The sequence below is a fragment of the Mastigoproctus giganteus genome, chromosome 5 (genome assembly GCF_048544385.1).
Source record: "Mastigoproctus giganteus isolate SK-2022 chromosome 5, ASM4854438v1, whole genome shotgun sequence".
Lineage (NCBI taxonomy): Eukaryota > Metazoa > Arthropoda > Arachnida > Uropygi > Thelyphonidae > Mastigoproctus > Mastigoproctus giganteus.
Window position 1 is genome coordinate 224,637,219 of NC_143579.1, and position 17,425 is coordinate 224,654,643.

Sequence of the window (17,425 nt, forward strand, 5' to 3'; positions counted from 1 at the left end):
AAAATTTGCCTGATATTGGAAGGCAGTCCAGTCAGCCATATCAATCTTCCACCGTGGTAACCTGGAGGGAAGACATGGACTCCCACTGTGTAACGAGGTTATCACAGGGAAGTGATCACTTCTGTATGGATTCTCCTCCACTTCCCAAGTGAGTGAAGGGAGTAGACAAGGGGAGCAGATAGAGAGATCAATAGCAGAAAAAGTACGGGTAGGCATGTGGAAGAAGGTATTTGTTCCAATATTTAGAAGGGAAAGGTCATTGTCATTTAGCATACGCTCTATGACTCGTCCCCTTCCATTGATGTTAGCACTACCCCACAGAGTGTTATGTCCATTAAAATCCCCGAGAAGTAAGAAAGGGGGAGGCACCTGCGTTACAAGATCATCAAGGTCTTCCTGGGAGATGTCAGTCCCAGGTGGCAAATAAATAGAGCACACAGTTAGTAAAAATCCCACTGAAAGGCAAATTGCAACAACCTCTATGCTGGTTGTAACTAGCAAGGGCTGAACTGGGGTCTGGTTGCCCACAAGGATAGCCACTCCTCCATGAGCAGGACCATCCGCAATTCTATCCTTTCGAAAAATTGTGATGTTATGCATGGTGGGATCATCATTTGCTTTTAGATAAGTCTCCTGCAAGCAAAAGCAAACTGGCTCGTGCTTTTGCAGGAGGGCCTTGATGTCATCAGTATTTCGCCAGAATCCACGACAATTCCATTGTAGGAATTTAGCCATTAATTTGGCTTGGTGGGTCCATCAGGCGGCTTCCCAGGTGCTGAGGGCTTTATTTTGTCAGTCTTGGATTTATCTTTTTTGGGGAAGAATGGACGCTGTCCGGTGTCCATTTCTTCCTCCGCAAAGAGTTCCAAGACTGATTCATCCGGTACCTCCTTGTGTTCGACATCCATTGTTTCTGTTATTATTGTTGGCTCTTTACCACTTGGTTTTGGTAGTGGTGGGGCATTAGGAGGTACGGATATAGGAGTGGCAGCTGACTGAGTTTTTTTTGGTGGGCTTTTGTGAACTCAATAAATAGCGTGCAATCGGAGTGAATGACTCTCTTGGTGGTACAGTCATCTCTGTTTGTGTACCGATAGTGCACTTCACAGAAACCTTCTGGGCATATGAAGGCTTCCCGCTATTTATTGGTTGCATGTGTTTTCTAGCCTCTGGGTAGGAGATATTCAGCTCTGTTTTTAGTTTTTGGATCTCTTTTTCATCCTTCCACCGCTGGCATGCTCTGGAGGCAGGGTGCTCTCCTTGGCAATTTATACAGATCGGTTTGGAAGCTGAACATTCCTTGCTCTCGTGATCTTTCGAACCACATCGAGCACAGGCAGGGTTACCACGACAAGCCGTTTGTGAATGACCGTATTTTTGGCATTTAAAACACCTCAGTGGGTTTGGGATGTAAAGCCTCACTGGGCAGTTTAAATAGCCTGCCTTGATGGAACTTGGCCGTGGGGTGTTAAATGTTATGATGAGAACTCGGGTAGGGACGAGATTCCCATCCTTCCGCATTGATATTCTCTCGACAGCCATCACTCCTTGGTCTTTTAGTTCAGAGCAGATCTCTTCTTCAGAGACATGAAGAAGATCCCACTCTGAAATAACTCCTCGTGAAGAGTTCAAAGTTTTGTGGGGTATTACACTGATCGGTATTTCCCCTATGGATGTCGCATTCAGGATTCTTTCTGCTTGCTTTGCACTTGAAGCTTCGATTAAAAGATCGCCAGAACGCAGCCGTTTTACAGATTTTGGTCATCCTGCCAGCCTTTCTAATCCTTTCTGGATAAAGAAGGGTGACATCTTCCTAATTGACTGCTCTCCGGTAGAATGGAGAATGAGGAAAAGCGGTGTTATTGATGGTGTTTTATCCTCAGTTCTGGCTCTTTTTGCAGAATTGCTCTCACTCTCATCTGATCGATTAGGTAGGGGCCTTGTTGGGGCCCCAGAAGAAGGATTTAAATTACTCATGAGAGTAAAGAAAAAATGTCTGATGCCTAAGTACCTCATCCACCACGGAGCCCTACGAGGGGACGCCCACTCGTGAACTAGCAGGTACTGCGTACATGAATGGGACGCCAAGTTCACTTAGAACACCATACCCAAGTTACCAATAAGTCTTTATCCTGTCCCAGGACCAAAGGGAGGGAGACTTATTGGAACGCAGTTGACCCTAGCAGTAAGAACCACCCACCGATTGATCCCAGTCGGGCCGGTCCGGGACCACCCGTCTTGTCGAAGCAGGGGCCAAAGTGGTGCATTAAGGCTGGGCCCCTCAACCACCAGGATCCCCCTTTCCGCATTCCACGGGTCGCGGCGCACGGCTGCACACGCCGGATTACAACGATGTAACCCTGGAACCAAGGTATGGGCGTTAGATCCCAGTGATGCTAATCTGGAAACCCAGCAGCATCACTGGGAGGTCCCCTCACCACGTACAGGTGCCCACGTCGAGGGGGGGGTAAAGGGAAGGGTTTTTCTTTCGTAAAGGTTTATTCATCTGACATTCATTTAGGCCCGAACCTTGAACAGAATTTCTTAGTTGGTATGAAAAGTCTAGTAGCCTTCAAGATTAAGTCCCTGTAGGCTTCCCATTTAGAATTCACCGTTAGTAACATCATCAGCTGATTCCACTGTACAGAATTTAAATACTGTCTCAGACCACTGTAGTACAGTGGTCTGAGACAGTATTTAAATTCTGTACAGTGGAATCAGCTGATGATGTTACTAACGGTGAATTCTAAATGGGAAGCCTACAGGGACTTAATCTTGAAGGCTACTAGACTTTTCATACCAACTAAGAAATTCTGTTCAAGGTTCGGGCCTAAATGAATGTCAGATGAATTAATGAGGCTCATGGCAGAGAAGAAAAATGCATAGGATGCATACAACTTACCGGGCGACACAGAAGCCTATGGCAGATATAAGCTAGTCTGTAATCAAGTCACAAGGAGGTTAGGCAGGCAAAGGCAGATTAAAAGAAATCTTTGGCAAAGGATGCAAAGAAAAGCAGCAAAGAGTTCTTTACTTATGTAAACTCTAGAAGGAAGAGGATCAATCAGATTGGTCCACTTAACATAGGTGGTTCGACTATTGATGATCCTGCTCAAGTAGCTGATAAACGGAATAAGTATTTTGTATCTACATTCACAAATGAGGAGTTATTCAGGAATTACAATGGGACCAACGGATGATGTTACCCACAGCAAATTCAAAGGATTAATCTTGGAAGTACTAGACTTTTCATACCAACTAAGAAATACTGTAAACGATTTAGGCCTAAATGGATGTCAGATAAACTAATTAGAAATGTGGCAGAGAAAAAAAAATGCATGGGATACATATAAATTAACAGGTGACACAGAAGCCTACGATAGATATAAACTGGTCTGTAACCAAATCACAAAGAAGGTTAAGCAGGCGAAGGCAGATTATGAGAAATCTTTGGCAAAGGATGCAAACAAAAACAGCAAAGAGTTCTTTACTTATGTAAACTCTAGCAGGAAGGGGATGGATCAGATTGGTCCACTTGTTATCGATGGTTCAACTGTTGATGATCCTGCTCAGGTAGCTAAAAAACTAAATGAATATTTAGATTTCTACATTCACACATGAGGAGTTATTCAGGGAGGAGAATGCCAGAGGTGTATTAAACTCTGGCAGCAAGCTAGATAATCTTGTAATAACTGAGAGCAAAGTGGAGGAGAAATTGTTGAAGATTAACATAAGAAAGGCACCTGGGGTGGATGGGACCTATCCAGTTATATTAAAGGAGCCAGCAAAGGAAGAAAGCAAACCCTTAGCCATAATTATGAGAGCATCCTTGGACTCAGGGAAGGTACCCATGGACTGGAGATGTGCAAATGTGACCCCCAATCTACAAAGGAGGATCAACAGGAGACACAGGTAATTACAGACCTGTTAGTTTAACTTCTGCTCCAGGGAAATTAATGGAGGCGCTGGCTAAAGAAGCATTGCAAGATCATCTAGACAAGACTTCAGTTATAGCTCAGACACAGCATGGTTTTGTTAAGGGGAAATCTTGTCTGACCAATTAGATTGGCTACTATGATGTAGTCACAAAGGAACTGGATGCAAAGAATAACTTTGATATCATATATTTGGATCTTAGAAAGGATTTTGATACTGTTGCACATGGAAGTATGCTGCACAAATTGGAGCAGTGTAGCATGGAGGCAAATTGCTGCTATGGATAAAGGGATGGTTCAGTGGGAGAAGACAGAGAGTGCTAATCAATGGACACTGCTCTTTGTGGACTAATTTTATTAGTGGAGTCCCCCAGGGTTCAGTGTTGGGTCCATTGTTGTTTTCTGCATTCATTAATGATATATCAGGCTTAATGTCCTAGTTTTCAGGCGATACAAAGGTCGGCAGGGTTGTTAATGACACTAATGACAGTACGCTGTTACAACAGGATCTAGAAAAGTTGAGCAGATGGGCTGAGATGTAGCAACTGAAGTTTTGTTATTGTTATTTGGTTTTTTTTGAGCATTAGCAACTAAGGCCATATTGCTCTGGGGATATGCGGTGGTCATTCCCTGACCTTTCCGCATCCTCCGTATTTGGTGGATCACAGGCTTGAACCCCGGTCTAATCAAGAAGCATGTACTACACACTGCTGCTCCTATCCACCTGGCTACGGAGACGCCTAACTGAAGTTTTAACATTGACAAATGTAAAGTACTGTATATGGGATGCAGTAACCCCAGAGTAACATATCAACTGTGTGGTACTACACTGACAGTGGTATAGAGTGAAAAGGACCTTGGGGGTAATTGTACAGGCGGATATGAAGTTATGTTAGCAGTGCAGATGGTCTGCAAGAGTAGCTCATGGTGTCTTGTCAAGGATATACAGGAATTTTTCTAGCAGGGATAAGGAGGTGATTACCCTCTTGTATAAGGCAATGGTCAGGTTTTTGGTTTGGGTTTTATTGGCGCATCAGCAACTGAGGCTATAATGCGCCACAATGGTCAGGTCACACCTTGAGTACTGTATACTGGTCTGGAGGTGAAATTTTAAGAAGGATGTAGAGCTGTTGGAACAAATACAGAGAAGGGCAACAAGATTAGTGAATGGAACAAAGAGTTGCTCTTACGAAGAAAGGCTTAAGTTTTGCAAATTACAGTTTTTTTTTTTAGCATTAGCATTAGTAGAGGCATTTGATGCAAGAAAGCAAGCTTATGCAGCATCAGCCAAAAAAAAAAAAAACCCACTTCCACTTCACCCCTCTGTTCGTTCAAAATACCTGTCCAGCTGAGCATTAAACTTATTTAGGCTATCAACTTCCACTACAAGGGATGGAAATCTGTTCCACCAACCAACCAACCACCCGCTGGCTAAAGGCAAATTTCTGCACATCTATCCTACATCTGTCTTTCCTCAATTTGAATTTATGCCCTCTCAGGTGATTATTCTGAGCTAGAGGAAGAATCCCATCAGCATTGAGCATGCTCAAACCATTCAAGGCTTTATACACCTCTATCAGATCACGTCGCTGGTGCCTCGTCTCCAGACACTGTAATTTGCAAAACTTAAGCCTTTCCTCGTAAGAGCACCCCTTTGTTCCATTCACTAATCTGGTTGCCCTTCTCTGTACTCGTTCCAGCAGCTCTACATCCTTCTTGAAATGAGGCCTCCAGACCTGTATACAGTACTCTAGGTGTGGCCTGACCATTGCCTTATACAAGGGAATAATCACCTCCTTATCCCTGCTGGAAAAATTCCTGTATATCATTGACAATACTCCATGAGCTACTACTCTTGCAGCCTGTCTGCACTGCTCAGAGAACTTCATATCTGCCTGCACAATCACCCCCAAGTCCCTTTCATTCTCTACCACTGTCAGTGTAGTACCACAGAGTTGATACGTTGCTCTGGGGTTGCTGTTTCCCATGTGTAGTACTTTACATTTGTCAATGTTAAACTTCATTTGCTACCTCTCAGCCCATCTGCTCAACCTTTCCAGATCCTGTTGCAGCAGCATAGTGTCAGTAGTGTCCTTGACAACCCTGCCAACCTTTGTATCGTCTGCAAACTTGGACATTAAGCTTGATATACCATCATCAATATCATTTATAAATACAGAAAACAATAATGGACCCAACACTAAGCCCTGAGGGACTCCACTAATAACATTAGTCCACGATGAGCAGTGTCCATTGATTACCACTCTCTGTCTTCTCCCCCTCAACCACCCCTTTATCCATAGCAGCAATTTGCCTCCAATGTCACACTGCTCCAATTTGTGTAGCAGTCTTCCATGTGCAACAGTATCAAAAGCCTTTCTAAGATCCAAGTATATAATATCAAAGCTATTCCCTGCATTCAGTTCTTTTGTGACTGCATCATAGTATCCAATCAAATTGGACAGGCAAGACTTCCCCTTAACAAAACCATGCTGTGTCCGAGCTATAACTGAAGTCTTGTCTAAATGATCCTGCAGTGCTTCTTTAACCAGTGCCTCCATTAATTTTCCTGGAACAGAAGTTAAGCTCACAGGTCTATAATTACTTGTGTCAGCCTTTGATCCTCCTTTGTGAATTGGGGTCACATTTGCACATCTCCAGTCTATGGGTACCTCCCCTGAGTCCAAGGAAGCTCTCATAATTATGGCTAAGGGTTTGCTTACTTCCTTTGCTGCCTCCTTTAATATAACTGGATAGATCCCATCCACCCCAGGTGCCTTTCTTGTGTTTATCTTCAACAGTTTCTCCTCCACTTTACTCCCAGTTATTTCAAGATTCTGTAGCTTACTGCTAGAGTTGAATACACCTCTGGCATTCCCCTCGCTGAATAACTCCTCATGTGTGAATGTCGATGCAAAATATTCATTTAGTTTGTTAGCTACCTGAGCAGGATCATCAACAGTTGACCCATCAATATCAAGTGGACCAATCTGATTCATCCCCTTCCTTCTAGAGTTTACATAAGTAAAGAACTCTTTGCTGTTTTTCTTTGCATCCCTTGCCAAGGATTTCTCGTAATCTGCCTTCGCCTGCCTAACCTCCTTTGTAACTTGGTTGCATATCAACTTGTATCTATCATAGGCTTCTGTGTCATGTGTTAATTTGTAAGTATCCCATGCATTTTTCTTCTCTGCCATATGCCTCATTAGTTCATCTGACATCCATTTTGGCCTAAACCTTGAACAATATTTCTTAGTTGGTATGTAAAGCCTAGTAGCTTCCAAAATAAGTTCTTTGAATGCTTCCGATTTTGAATTTGCTGTTGGTAACATCATCAGTTGGTCCATCAGTTTCTGGAGACTAGGCACCTGTGAAGTGATCTGATTGAGGTGTCTAAATCCTTGAATGGTTTTAGCATGCTCAATGCTGATGGGATTCTTCCTCTTATGCAGAATAATTGCATAAGAGGTCATAAATTCAAATTGAAGAAAGACAGTTGTAGGATAGACATGTGGAACTTTAGCCAGTTGATTGCTGGGACAAACTTCCATCTGTCGTAGGAGTTGATCGCTTAAACAGATTCAAAGCAGAACTAGACAAACATTTGGAATGAGTGGATGGGTGAAATGAGAACGATCTGTGTGTTTTTTTTTGGCTGATTCTATATAAGCTTGCTTTCTTGCATCATGTGTCCTTGCTAATGCTAATTACTGCCTCTAGAAGTGCTCTCCCTGATTGCTACTGAGGCGATTCTGTGTGCGCATGCCAGTCGAGCTAGTGTTGCGAGAAGAGATTTTTAGCCATGTGTCACTGACAATCATTTTGAAGCAAGTATCATGTCGGACATACAGATTAAACAGCAATATGTGATTCATTATTGTGTCAGACGGGCTTAAGTACATCAGAAACAGTTAAAGAGATGAATGAAGCATATGATATTCAGTGTCTTGGTAGGATGGCCATATTTAAATGGCACAAGTGATTCAGCAAAGGCCATGGGTCCCATCTGACACAATTCATTATTGTGTCAGATGGGCCATATTTAAATGGCACAAGTGATTCAGTGAAGGCCATGGGTCTGTTGCAGATGACCCAAGACCTGGTCAGCCTTCCTCTTCAACAACTCCTGAGCAAATCACAAAAGCTCAAGAAATCTTGGATGAAGACAGGCAAATTACACTTTGTGAATTAGCTGTTAGAATGTCCATTTCATATGGTAGTGCTCACAGTATTGTGAAAGATCACCTGAAAATGTCACAAATCTGTGCCTGCTGGATTCCACACAAGTGTATAATTTGACTACAGAACAAAAACACTGAAGAGTAGACCAGTGCAAAAGCATGCTTGATTGTTTCGAAACACCGGGTCAAAACTTCTTAAATCGAATAGTGATTTATGATAAAACTTGGATTTCTCACTATGATCCAAGGACAAAACAACAGTCGAGTGAGTGGAAGCATTCTGATTCAACAAGACCTAAGAAATTTCAATCTTCTTATTTGGCTAACAAATAATTGGTTCTTGTGTTTTTTTAATAAAAGGTATTCTTGTTACACATTTTGTGCCTCATGGAACAACCATGAATAAGGAAGTATACTCTGAGGTTCTCAGAGTCAAACTTCATCGTGCCTTTTTTGAAAAATGTCAAGGACAATGCGAGGCCCTATACAGCTAATATTGTGCAGGCAGTGATCACTGCCATAGGTGATGAGGTTCTGCCACATCTTCCTTATTCACCAGACTTAGCCCTGTGTGATTTCTTCCTGTTTCCACACCTAAAGAAAGCCCTTAAAAGGAAGCTTTTTTGCATCTGACAATGATGCCAGCAGAGCCACAAGGAAGTACTTAGCAGTCTTTCAAAAAGTGGCTTGCAAGAAGTATTTAATGTATGGCTATGATGGTGGCAAAAGTGTATAAAGTTCAAGGGAGAGTATTTTGAGGAGAAATCCACAGAAGATTCAGATAAGATCTTGCACCAGTCCACGAATTAAACAATCATTGCCTCATACATAAAAAGGTTGGAAATGTTCCTTAAGTGAAGTAAGTAATTCTTGGATACTAGCTTTCACAGCAAGAAGTTAAAAATATGATTCTCAAAACTTTATTTTTTTCACCAATGCAAATAATTTGGACTTTTTGAGAGAAAGATGAAATTAAATAGCACTCTATCAAATCCAATTAAAACACAATTCAGTGTGTAGATAAAATGATTGATGTTTTCTTGTCAGTTTTCAGAATAGAAAAAGAAAACAGAAAGTGCTTCAAATCACCCCAAAACAAAAAAACAAGGTCCAACTGATGACCAGCATTAGCAATTTTGACTGTTCCATAATACAAAGGACTATTAATATATTTTATCAACTGATAAGGAATTTCCAACTTTAAAATTGACCTCATCATCCAGTAATTCAGTCTTGTGTCTGGTCACTTTCTATAATGAGCTGTCTCCACCTTTGTGGTTTCCAGTTCGTTCAGTCTTTGTTTGCTTGCTCATCATTGGATTTTTTGGATATGTTTACTTTACAGGGTAGTTCCCCATTGCTTTCCCTTTTGGTAGTAGCTTCCTCTAACTGAAGCTGCGTTTGCTGCCATTGACCTATTTAGTTTCCTCCACCACCAAAACTCGGATTACCAGCCTACCTACTGGTAACCAGATACATAGGCCCTGTCTTAGTAGCATGTTGAAGGTATGGCCTTATATATCTTTCCTTCTCTCGTCTGCACCCGACCTAGATTCCCTACAGAAATTACAGAAATGGACTTACAGGAAATTATTCTCCATAAAGCAAGTGTATAGAGAATAATTAAAACAATAAGATTTAAATAGTCAAAATGCCAATCTAATCAAAAGTTACTGAAAGAGAAGTGTGAAATATATCTAGGTTCAAGGCCAAAGGATGGTCAATTGTACATATGGAAAAAATGTGGGTTAATAGTTGTCGCACTCTAGCTAAATTTGGCAGACAAAGGAAACTGGAAAAATTTGTTCTACTCTATTGATCAGCATTAAGTACTCATCCCTGAGGATTATGGTGACTATTTAATTATACAAGTCGTAATCGAGTTTTGCATGGTAATGAATTGCAGCACCATATTGTAACTCATCTAGACATGGTAACACATGAATCACCCATTCAACTGCAGTCAAAACACAATGTTTAGGGAGTTTATGGTTAATTTTAACAATGTAACTTTAGCTGCAATTTACTTTTCATTTATGACAGGTCTGCAGTGAAAGACCGGCATTCAGATGGGTCCCATAACCACTTAGCATTAAAGTGATCTGTATTAAGACATAAGCCTGTACCTTAAGTACAAACCTACAGACATAAGCCTATGTTTTCTTCTGTTTCAAATGGAATCATCCAAGTCACATGATTAATTCACGCATCAGAGTGCCAAGCCCATTGAAACTACCTATTGATGGGACTCAAACCTAAGCCATTTCCTAAGGATAGTGATCATAACCACTGTGCTAGCTGTGAGGGACACCTGATCCAAGATATCACTGATTGGTGGCATACTATGGAATTACAACATTACCTATGTGTACAATAGTGCAGCACAGGCAGTTCCCGTTTTACAAGTTTTCGCTTTACGAGTTCCCGGGTTTATGAGTTTTTTTTTCAAGTATCAACAATATGAACATATGAACAAATTTGAAAATATGAACATTAATTGCAAAAAATGAATGTTAATGAATGTGAATGTTAAACATTCATAAATCCCACATTTCAAAGCACACGTGTAACTACACAATACAGCGTATCCCACTTTATGATATTAATCCATTCCAGAGACATCATCATATCGTGAAAATATCGTAATGCAAACCCAATTGTTTTTTGGTTATTCGTTCCAAGACCTTGGAAGTTGAAATTTTCAGTATATAACTAAGCTATTTATCACTCTAAAAGGTCATTTTTATAATGGAAATTGCACTACACTTTTCATCATAATTATGTTCCGTTATAAGAATCAATTTTGAACACCTTTGTGATATTATTCTAAAACAAATTTCTGGAGGTCGCTACCATAAAACAATAAAAACAATTTGCACTTTCAGGTTTATTGGGCAATCGTTAGTACAATCTATTATAAATGGGTAGTAAACTCAATGTTATTGGAATTGTGTGGATTTTTCTGTTATTATGGTGAAATGTGTTTATCCATCACTGCAATCTTCAATCATATAAAAAACAAATAAATTTTCAGAATCTTCTCTTCATTCTCTTTTTTTTCTTATTCTTAAACTTGTTACTCCACGTGAATCATGTTAGTTGCAATCTCACTTGCACGTATCGTGTAAGTTAGTTGCAATTTGTGCGTGCCATTAAAAAATTGTTATGCATGCTATCATGAAATTTATAAAGAAAATAGAAGATCTTGGAAACAAATGCCTCTTGAAGCATTTCTGAAGAAGACTCCTCATGCAACAAACCGCTAACAAGTGCCGAACCAACAATGAGTGGTCAACAAGTTTGCATTTAGTCGATGATAAAAAATAAACATTCTTTAACATTTGTAAGTCATAAATAATTTCTTTAAATTATAATTTGTTTGATTTTACAGGCTATGTATTCATTTCTTTCGATAAATCAATCATTATTTAAACATAAACTAATTAGCTAAGTAATTTCATTGTTGACAACGTAACTCCTGTTTTCAACATTATGTCTATGGGAAATAAATTCCAGCTTTAGGAGCGTGCGCTAAGAACAAATTAACTTGTAAAGTCGGGAACTACCTGTATAAGAAAACAATGTAATTTACAGTATGTGGAAAAAGAATAGTTATGTGTACAATAAACACAAGATTTAATAAAAATATAGTTCTTAAGTTACAACATAAAATTTTTTTTTGCCATAAACATATTTATGAAAAGCAAAATGGGAGAGAACAGGTATATACAGTATGCATTATTTTAGTTACGATTCACATGGGAATTACAACCTGTGTATTTGATTATATGGGCACATTATTGTTCTAGCAGGTAATTAATGGGATTTCTGCCATTTATATAAAATCACACACGATATATTTTTAAATAACTTTTATAAAATTTTCATTAACAAAGTTTTCATTAATTCATTAAATGAATTTAAAAACTAATTCTTGTGCCTTTGTTAAACAGCAGACTCACCACATCACATTATTTTAACATACATTACCTTAGCTATTCTCATTAATAATTGTAAGCCTGTATTAATAATTGTAATTGTCTTGTAATTTGTCATTCCCCACTAGTGTAATACGTTGTCGAGTGGACAATCCTGTAACTTTTAATTCTGTAAATTTGACCCAATTCAATATAGAGAAACTAAAGCAAAAAAAATATCTTGGGAAGCAGCAAAAGTTACTGCTGAATGAACAGAATAATTTAAATGTGAAATATGTAAAGATTTCTCATTTACATAATTTTCATGATGTTTCCACATATATGCGCAATTCAGGTTTTTAAGTAGGACTAAATGCAACCAGGCATAATATTTTTAAGAGTTATAATTATCTATATAATATCGGTGTAAAAACACCATAGCGGTGTTTTTACACCAATATTACTCTTAAAGGACAAAACTAAGATAGTAGTGTAAAGGGCATCATTTCAACTGTATCTCATATTGTGATCATCCTTCACAATGAGTTACCATGTTTTGTACTACCTCAAATAAGTAACGCTTCACTAATAGAGAAGACTATTGTTACTTATTCTCAGTGGGAACCACCACCATTTCAAGGTTTGTTGGCCTTGAAATGGTGAGCACAATATGAGATACAGTTGAAATTATGCCCTTTACACTACTATCATAGTTTTTTCCCTTTAAGAGTTGTCTGTGGTATTTTCACACCGATATTATAATGATAATTATAACTTAAAAATATTATACCTAGGTGCATTTAGTCTTACTTAAATATCATCAACTATACCTTTTGGCATTTCTCATATTTTGGGATTATCTTCACAACTGGGTTGTCGTGTTTGCAATACCAGGGTGCCTGCCCACCCACCGATGAAAGGCCAACAAGCCTTGAAACGGTGACGTTTGGGTGCTGGTGCCCACTGAGAATAAGTAACAATAATCTTCTCTATTGGTGAACCGTTACTTATTCGAGGTAGTGCAAAACATGGTAACTCGTTGGGAAGGATGAGCACAATATGACATACAGTTGAAATGATGCTCTTTGCACTACTATCATAGTTTTTTCCTTTAAGAGTTGTCTATGGTGTTTTTACACCGATATTATATAGCCAATTCAGTTATACATATTTTTATATAAATTATAATTATTTAACTTCTATGTAATGTTTTTATAGGCTTTAGTGTTTATTCTGCTGCTTAACACACATTTCCAGGTTCCAGGTGATGAAATTCACAATTGACAAAATATCGTCTCAACAATTTTTTTCTGGTGATGATTAAAGTATAAACAGCAAAGCAGGCCCCTGATGTAACCTTTAGAAATTTACAGATCATCTTGTACAAATGATTTACTTGAAATCCAGTAGATAAGAGTTTCCTCTTAACACGCTCTCTATAAATCAGGGGTGGCTAGCCCACAGCATCCATGATACTGTGGTGTGCCTTCCAATGTGAAAAAATAACATAAAAAATTATATAACTGATCTAAAAAATCAGAAATGAAGCTAAGCACACACACACACAGTGTAAATTCCGCTTTTATTGGCAGAAATATGTCCCAGATTTCAATATGATGGACTCCTACAGTATACATTTATCACCATTTAGTGTTAACTCACTCAGATAAGTAGAAGTATTAGTGAGTTCCTCATGATACTGAGTCTGTAAGAGTTCGGGTTTGGGTTTGGGTTTTATTGGCGCATCAGCAACTGAGGCTATAATGCGCCAAATACCGGGAGTCTGTAAGAATGAACCTATATTATTCATTAATCAATATTAAATTTTCTTTATAAACATAAAATTGTTTTAATTTTTTTCATTAAGCACTTTAGTATAAAATTACTTTATGTAGTTAGCAAAAACATTTTTGAAACCTACAAATCAAAATGAAAAATTTTACAGAAAATTGTTCAAAATTGGAATACTAGTTAAAAATATATTTTATTTTTAATAATCGAGTATGTACATGACATTACCGATGTGCGCAACAAGCAGAACAGCATTTCAGTGCACTCTGGCCAATTCCAAATAAAGTGTATTATAATGTCTAGAATCTAGTCAGTATCAGAGTGTGCATACACATGGACATACAGACACAAAAAATTCTTCTGTAATTACTCATGAATTTGGGTTTCAAGATGTTCTAACTATTCAGTTAGAGTGTTTAACTCTTCCATGGTTAGGTACTGATTATGCATGTCATAGCAAGCAATAGCAAATATTTGCTTTTAATTAGAAACATTTCCTGGTTGTCCTGCTTAACACTAACCCTTCCAGCTAGTGCACCTTATGACTGTGAACCAATCCAACCTGAATCCTTATTGGCAAAACTTTTAAAATAGCACACAGCTGCTTTGTCTAAGTACATTAGCTCTTTCTTCAAATTTTACCTTCTTTGGTGGACATACTCATTTAGAGATTTGTCTTCTATAGGAAGACAAATTATTCAAGCATCATGCCACATCATTATATCCTTTTATCCAATGTGTTTAATGCATTTAAAGCTTCAAATTAAGGTGAAAACTTTCAGAACATAAATATTTTGATATCTTTCTTTCTGAAATGGATTCATGTAACTTTTCTTATTTTAGAGTCCAGTGCCCTGTGATTTTGTTAATGTACTAATAGTGTAAATAAATTCAAGGAAGAATTGGATAAACTTTTAGAGTAAAGAGATGGGTGAAATGGGAATTTTTTTTTTTTTTTTTTTTTGCTGATGCTGTATAAGCTTGTTTTGTTGCAACATATACTTCTACTAATGCTACTCTGTTTTTTTTCTTTTTGTATGGCAGCCTGTGGTATAGGGTATGACAATCCTGGTTCTCCCTTGCTGACTAAGCAATGCACTAAGGTGTTTTGTATAATGATTAATCTGCTCCTATTACTGATTCTTGTAATTCTTGATCCAGACAAAACATTTAAAATATAATATGTGTGGCATGCTGCAGGGCAAAGTCTACTGTAAATAATCTATAAGTTTATGGCAGTTCAACAGTAAAGTAATGCACAGATTTAACAACTAAAATGGCACTAATATGCATAATTGAATTGAATAACTAATCATACCTGAGTTTTCAGCAAGCATTAAAGCTTTTGTATTGGCTTCATTCCAAATGTTACCATAACTCTCAACTGTTGCTCCTTCATCTACTATCCTTTTTATCAATGATTCAGGTGTTGATTTAGGTACAATAATTTTAGCAGGAACACCCAATTTCCTGGCTGAATATGCTACAGCTAAACCTGCATTTCCTCCTGAAGAAGAAATCATTTCTTTGCAGCCACTTCTGACAGCCTAAAAATATTATAAAAATCAGTATTGCAAATACATTGGAATCAATTCTAATAATCTTCATATTTATAACTATTATTAATAATAATAATAATAATAATATAAACTAAGGGCAGAATGTAACTATTACAAAATAGTTTACTAATTTGCTTTTGACTATTTTAGTAACTTGCTTCTAACAGGGGAAGAAAAAAAAAAATGAAACTTATGTCATAGAAAGTAAAGTGCAGCCATTATCAACCCACTGCAGGATGGAAGCCTCCTCAACAATTCATGTTGAGGGAAATGGACCATAATCTGCCACGCTGGTCCAGTGCGGGTTGGCAGATCAACCGTATTCAGCAGTCAGGGGCTTGAACCCCGGTCTACTCAAAGAGCGTGTGCTACTGCACTCCCGCTCCTGCCCACTCGGCTACGGAGGCCGTCATATATCAGGGATAAATGTTAGTTCCAAAACGTTCTTCATTAATTGTGTAGAGAAGGAAGGGGGGTTGCCTATACTCATGCACATGCATGTGTGGGGGGAGGGGGAAGAAATCAAAATTCAAATGGAAGAATTATACATCTAAAAAAATTTCAATGATTACAATCAGGGTGGTGTCTAGCATATGCATTTCATAGTGTAAAAGAACAAAGGCAACCGAGGTAGCCAAAGCCGCTATTTATAAAGTTTTCTGTTTATACTTCAGGACAGTCACTCGTGGTCAGAGTGGTTTACAAGATACCTAAAACAAAAACATTACCATATTTAGTCACATGGGTTCAAACAATGTCAATGCTGTTGTTGTTGTTTTGGTTTTTAGGACCATTAGCAACTAAGGCCATATTGCTCCGGTGATATGCGGTGGTCATTCCCTGACCTTTCCGCATCCTCTGTATTTGGTGGTCACTGGCTCGAACCCCAGTCTAATCAAGAAGCATGTGCTACGCACTGCTGCTCCTGCCCACCTGGCTACGGAGGAGCCCAATGTCAATGCATACTACAGTATAGTATACTCTCGTGGTAACCACTTGGCTATATCAGACCTTTGGCCAGTTTTTTTTTTTTTTTAATGAACACTAGTAGCCAACATTCAGGTACAGACCTGGCTACTATTATCAGTCAGTTGTTGCTCACATCAAGCAGTCAGACTTAATTTATATTCCTCTTTGAGGAGTTTCTACAGTTGTGTGATCATCTACTCTATGAGGCTTCTATTAATTAAATTAATAGAGGCTTCATTTTATCTATTATTTTATTATTATTATATATTAATTTAGAAACAAATCTAAAACTATGACTGTCTAATGGAGTTTCTACAGTTGTGTGATCATTTACTCTATGAGGCCTCTATTAATTGAATTAATAGAGGCTTCACTTAACTATAAATTTAGAAACAAATCTAAAACTATTGCTGTCTAATTATATAAATCAATTTTTATAATTAACAAGGGATGTACTTAACATGCAATATAACTTTTAGTGGTTTTGTCTTACCTCTTCACAGAGGTAACTAATACCTCTCAACTTGAAAGAACCAACAGGTTGAGTATTTTCTAGTTTCAGATACACAGGTATACCAGCCAGCTTTTCAAGTGGTAAGCTCTCAATCAATGGAGTTTCACTATAAAGTCGTAATTTAAATGGCTCTTCCATCATTTATAATAGTTTTATCTCTGTGGTGCTGAAATAATACATTTACATTATTAATTGAATCCATACATTAAATATAAATAAGTAATTTAATTATACTGCTTTTGTGAGTCTTTATTTTTTGTTGGCATTATGGTCTATTTTCATATTCAGCAGTAACACAATTAATTTTTAAAAAATATAAAAAAGAAAAATGCAAACTCTGTAGTATAAGTTGCTAATTTAAAGCACTGTTTTGTACAGGTTCTATTACTGTTTCAAGATAAATGCTATTATATAATTAATAAATATATAAAATTAACATTAAAATATATAGCTGTCAGAAGACGACACTTCATAAAAACAGCTACTCTCAGTAGGGAAAGGAAAGAGAATCACAGAAGTTGTAATGGCCTTTTCTGGGGAAGGTAGAATGGAAAATCAC

General features: G+C 38.1%; 1 protein-coding gene across 1 annotated transcript in view; it reads right to left on the reverse strand.

Annotated features, from left to right (window-relative positions):
• Window positions 1-17,004, reverse strand: part of LOC150086166 (L-serine dehydratase/L-threonine deaminase-like) — a 45,282-nt gene extending 28,278 nt beyond the window's left edge. Inside the window, exons 1-2 of the mRNA XM_090374815.1 lie at window positions 16,846-17,004; window positions 15,143-15,371 (exon numbers count right to left, since the gene is read on the reverse strand). Coding sequence (XP_090230941.1) covers window positions 15,143-15,371; window positions 16,846-17,004 — 388 coding nt within the window. The remainder of the gene's footprint in view (window positions 1-15,142; window positions 15,372-16,845) is intronic.
• Between the last annotated feature and the right edge of the window lie 421 nt (window positions 17,005-17,425).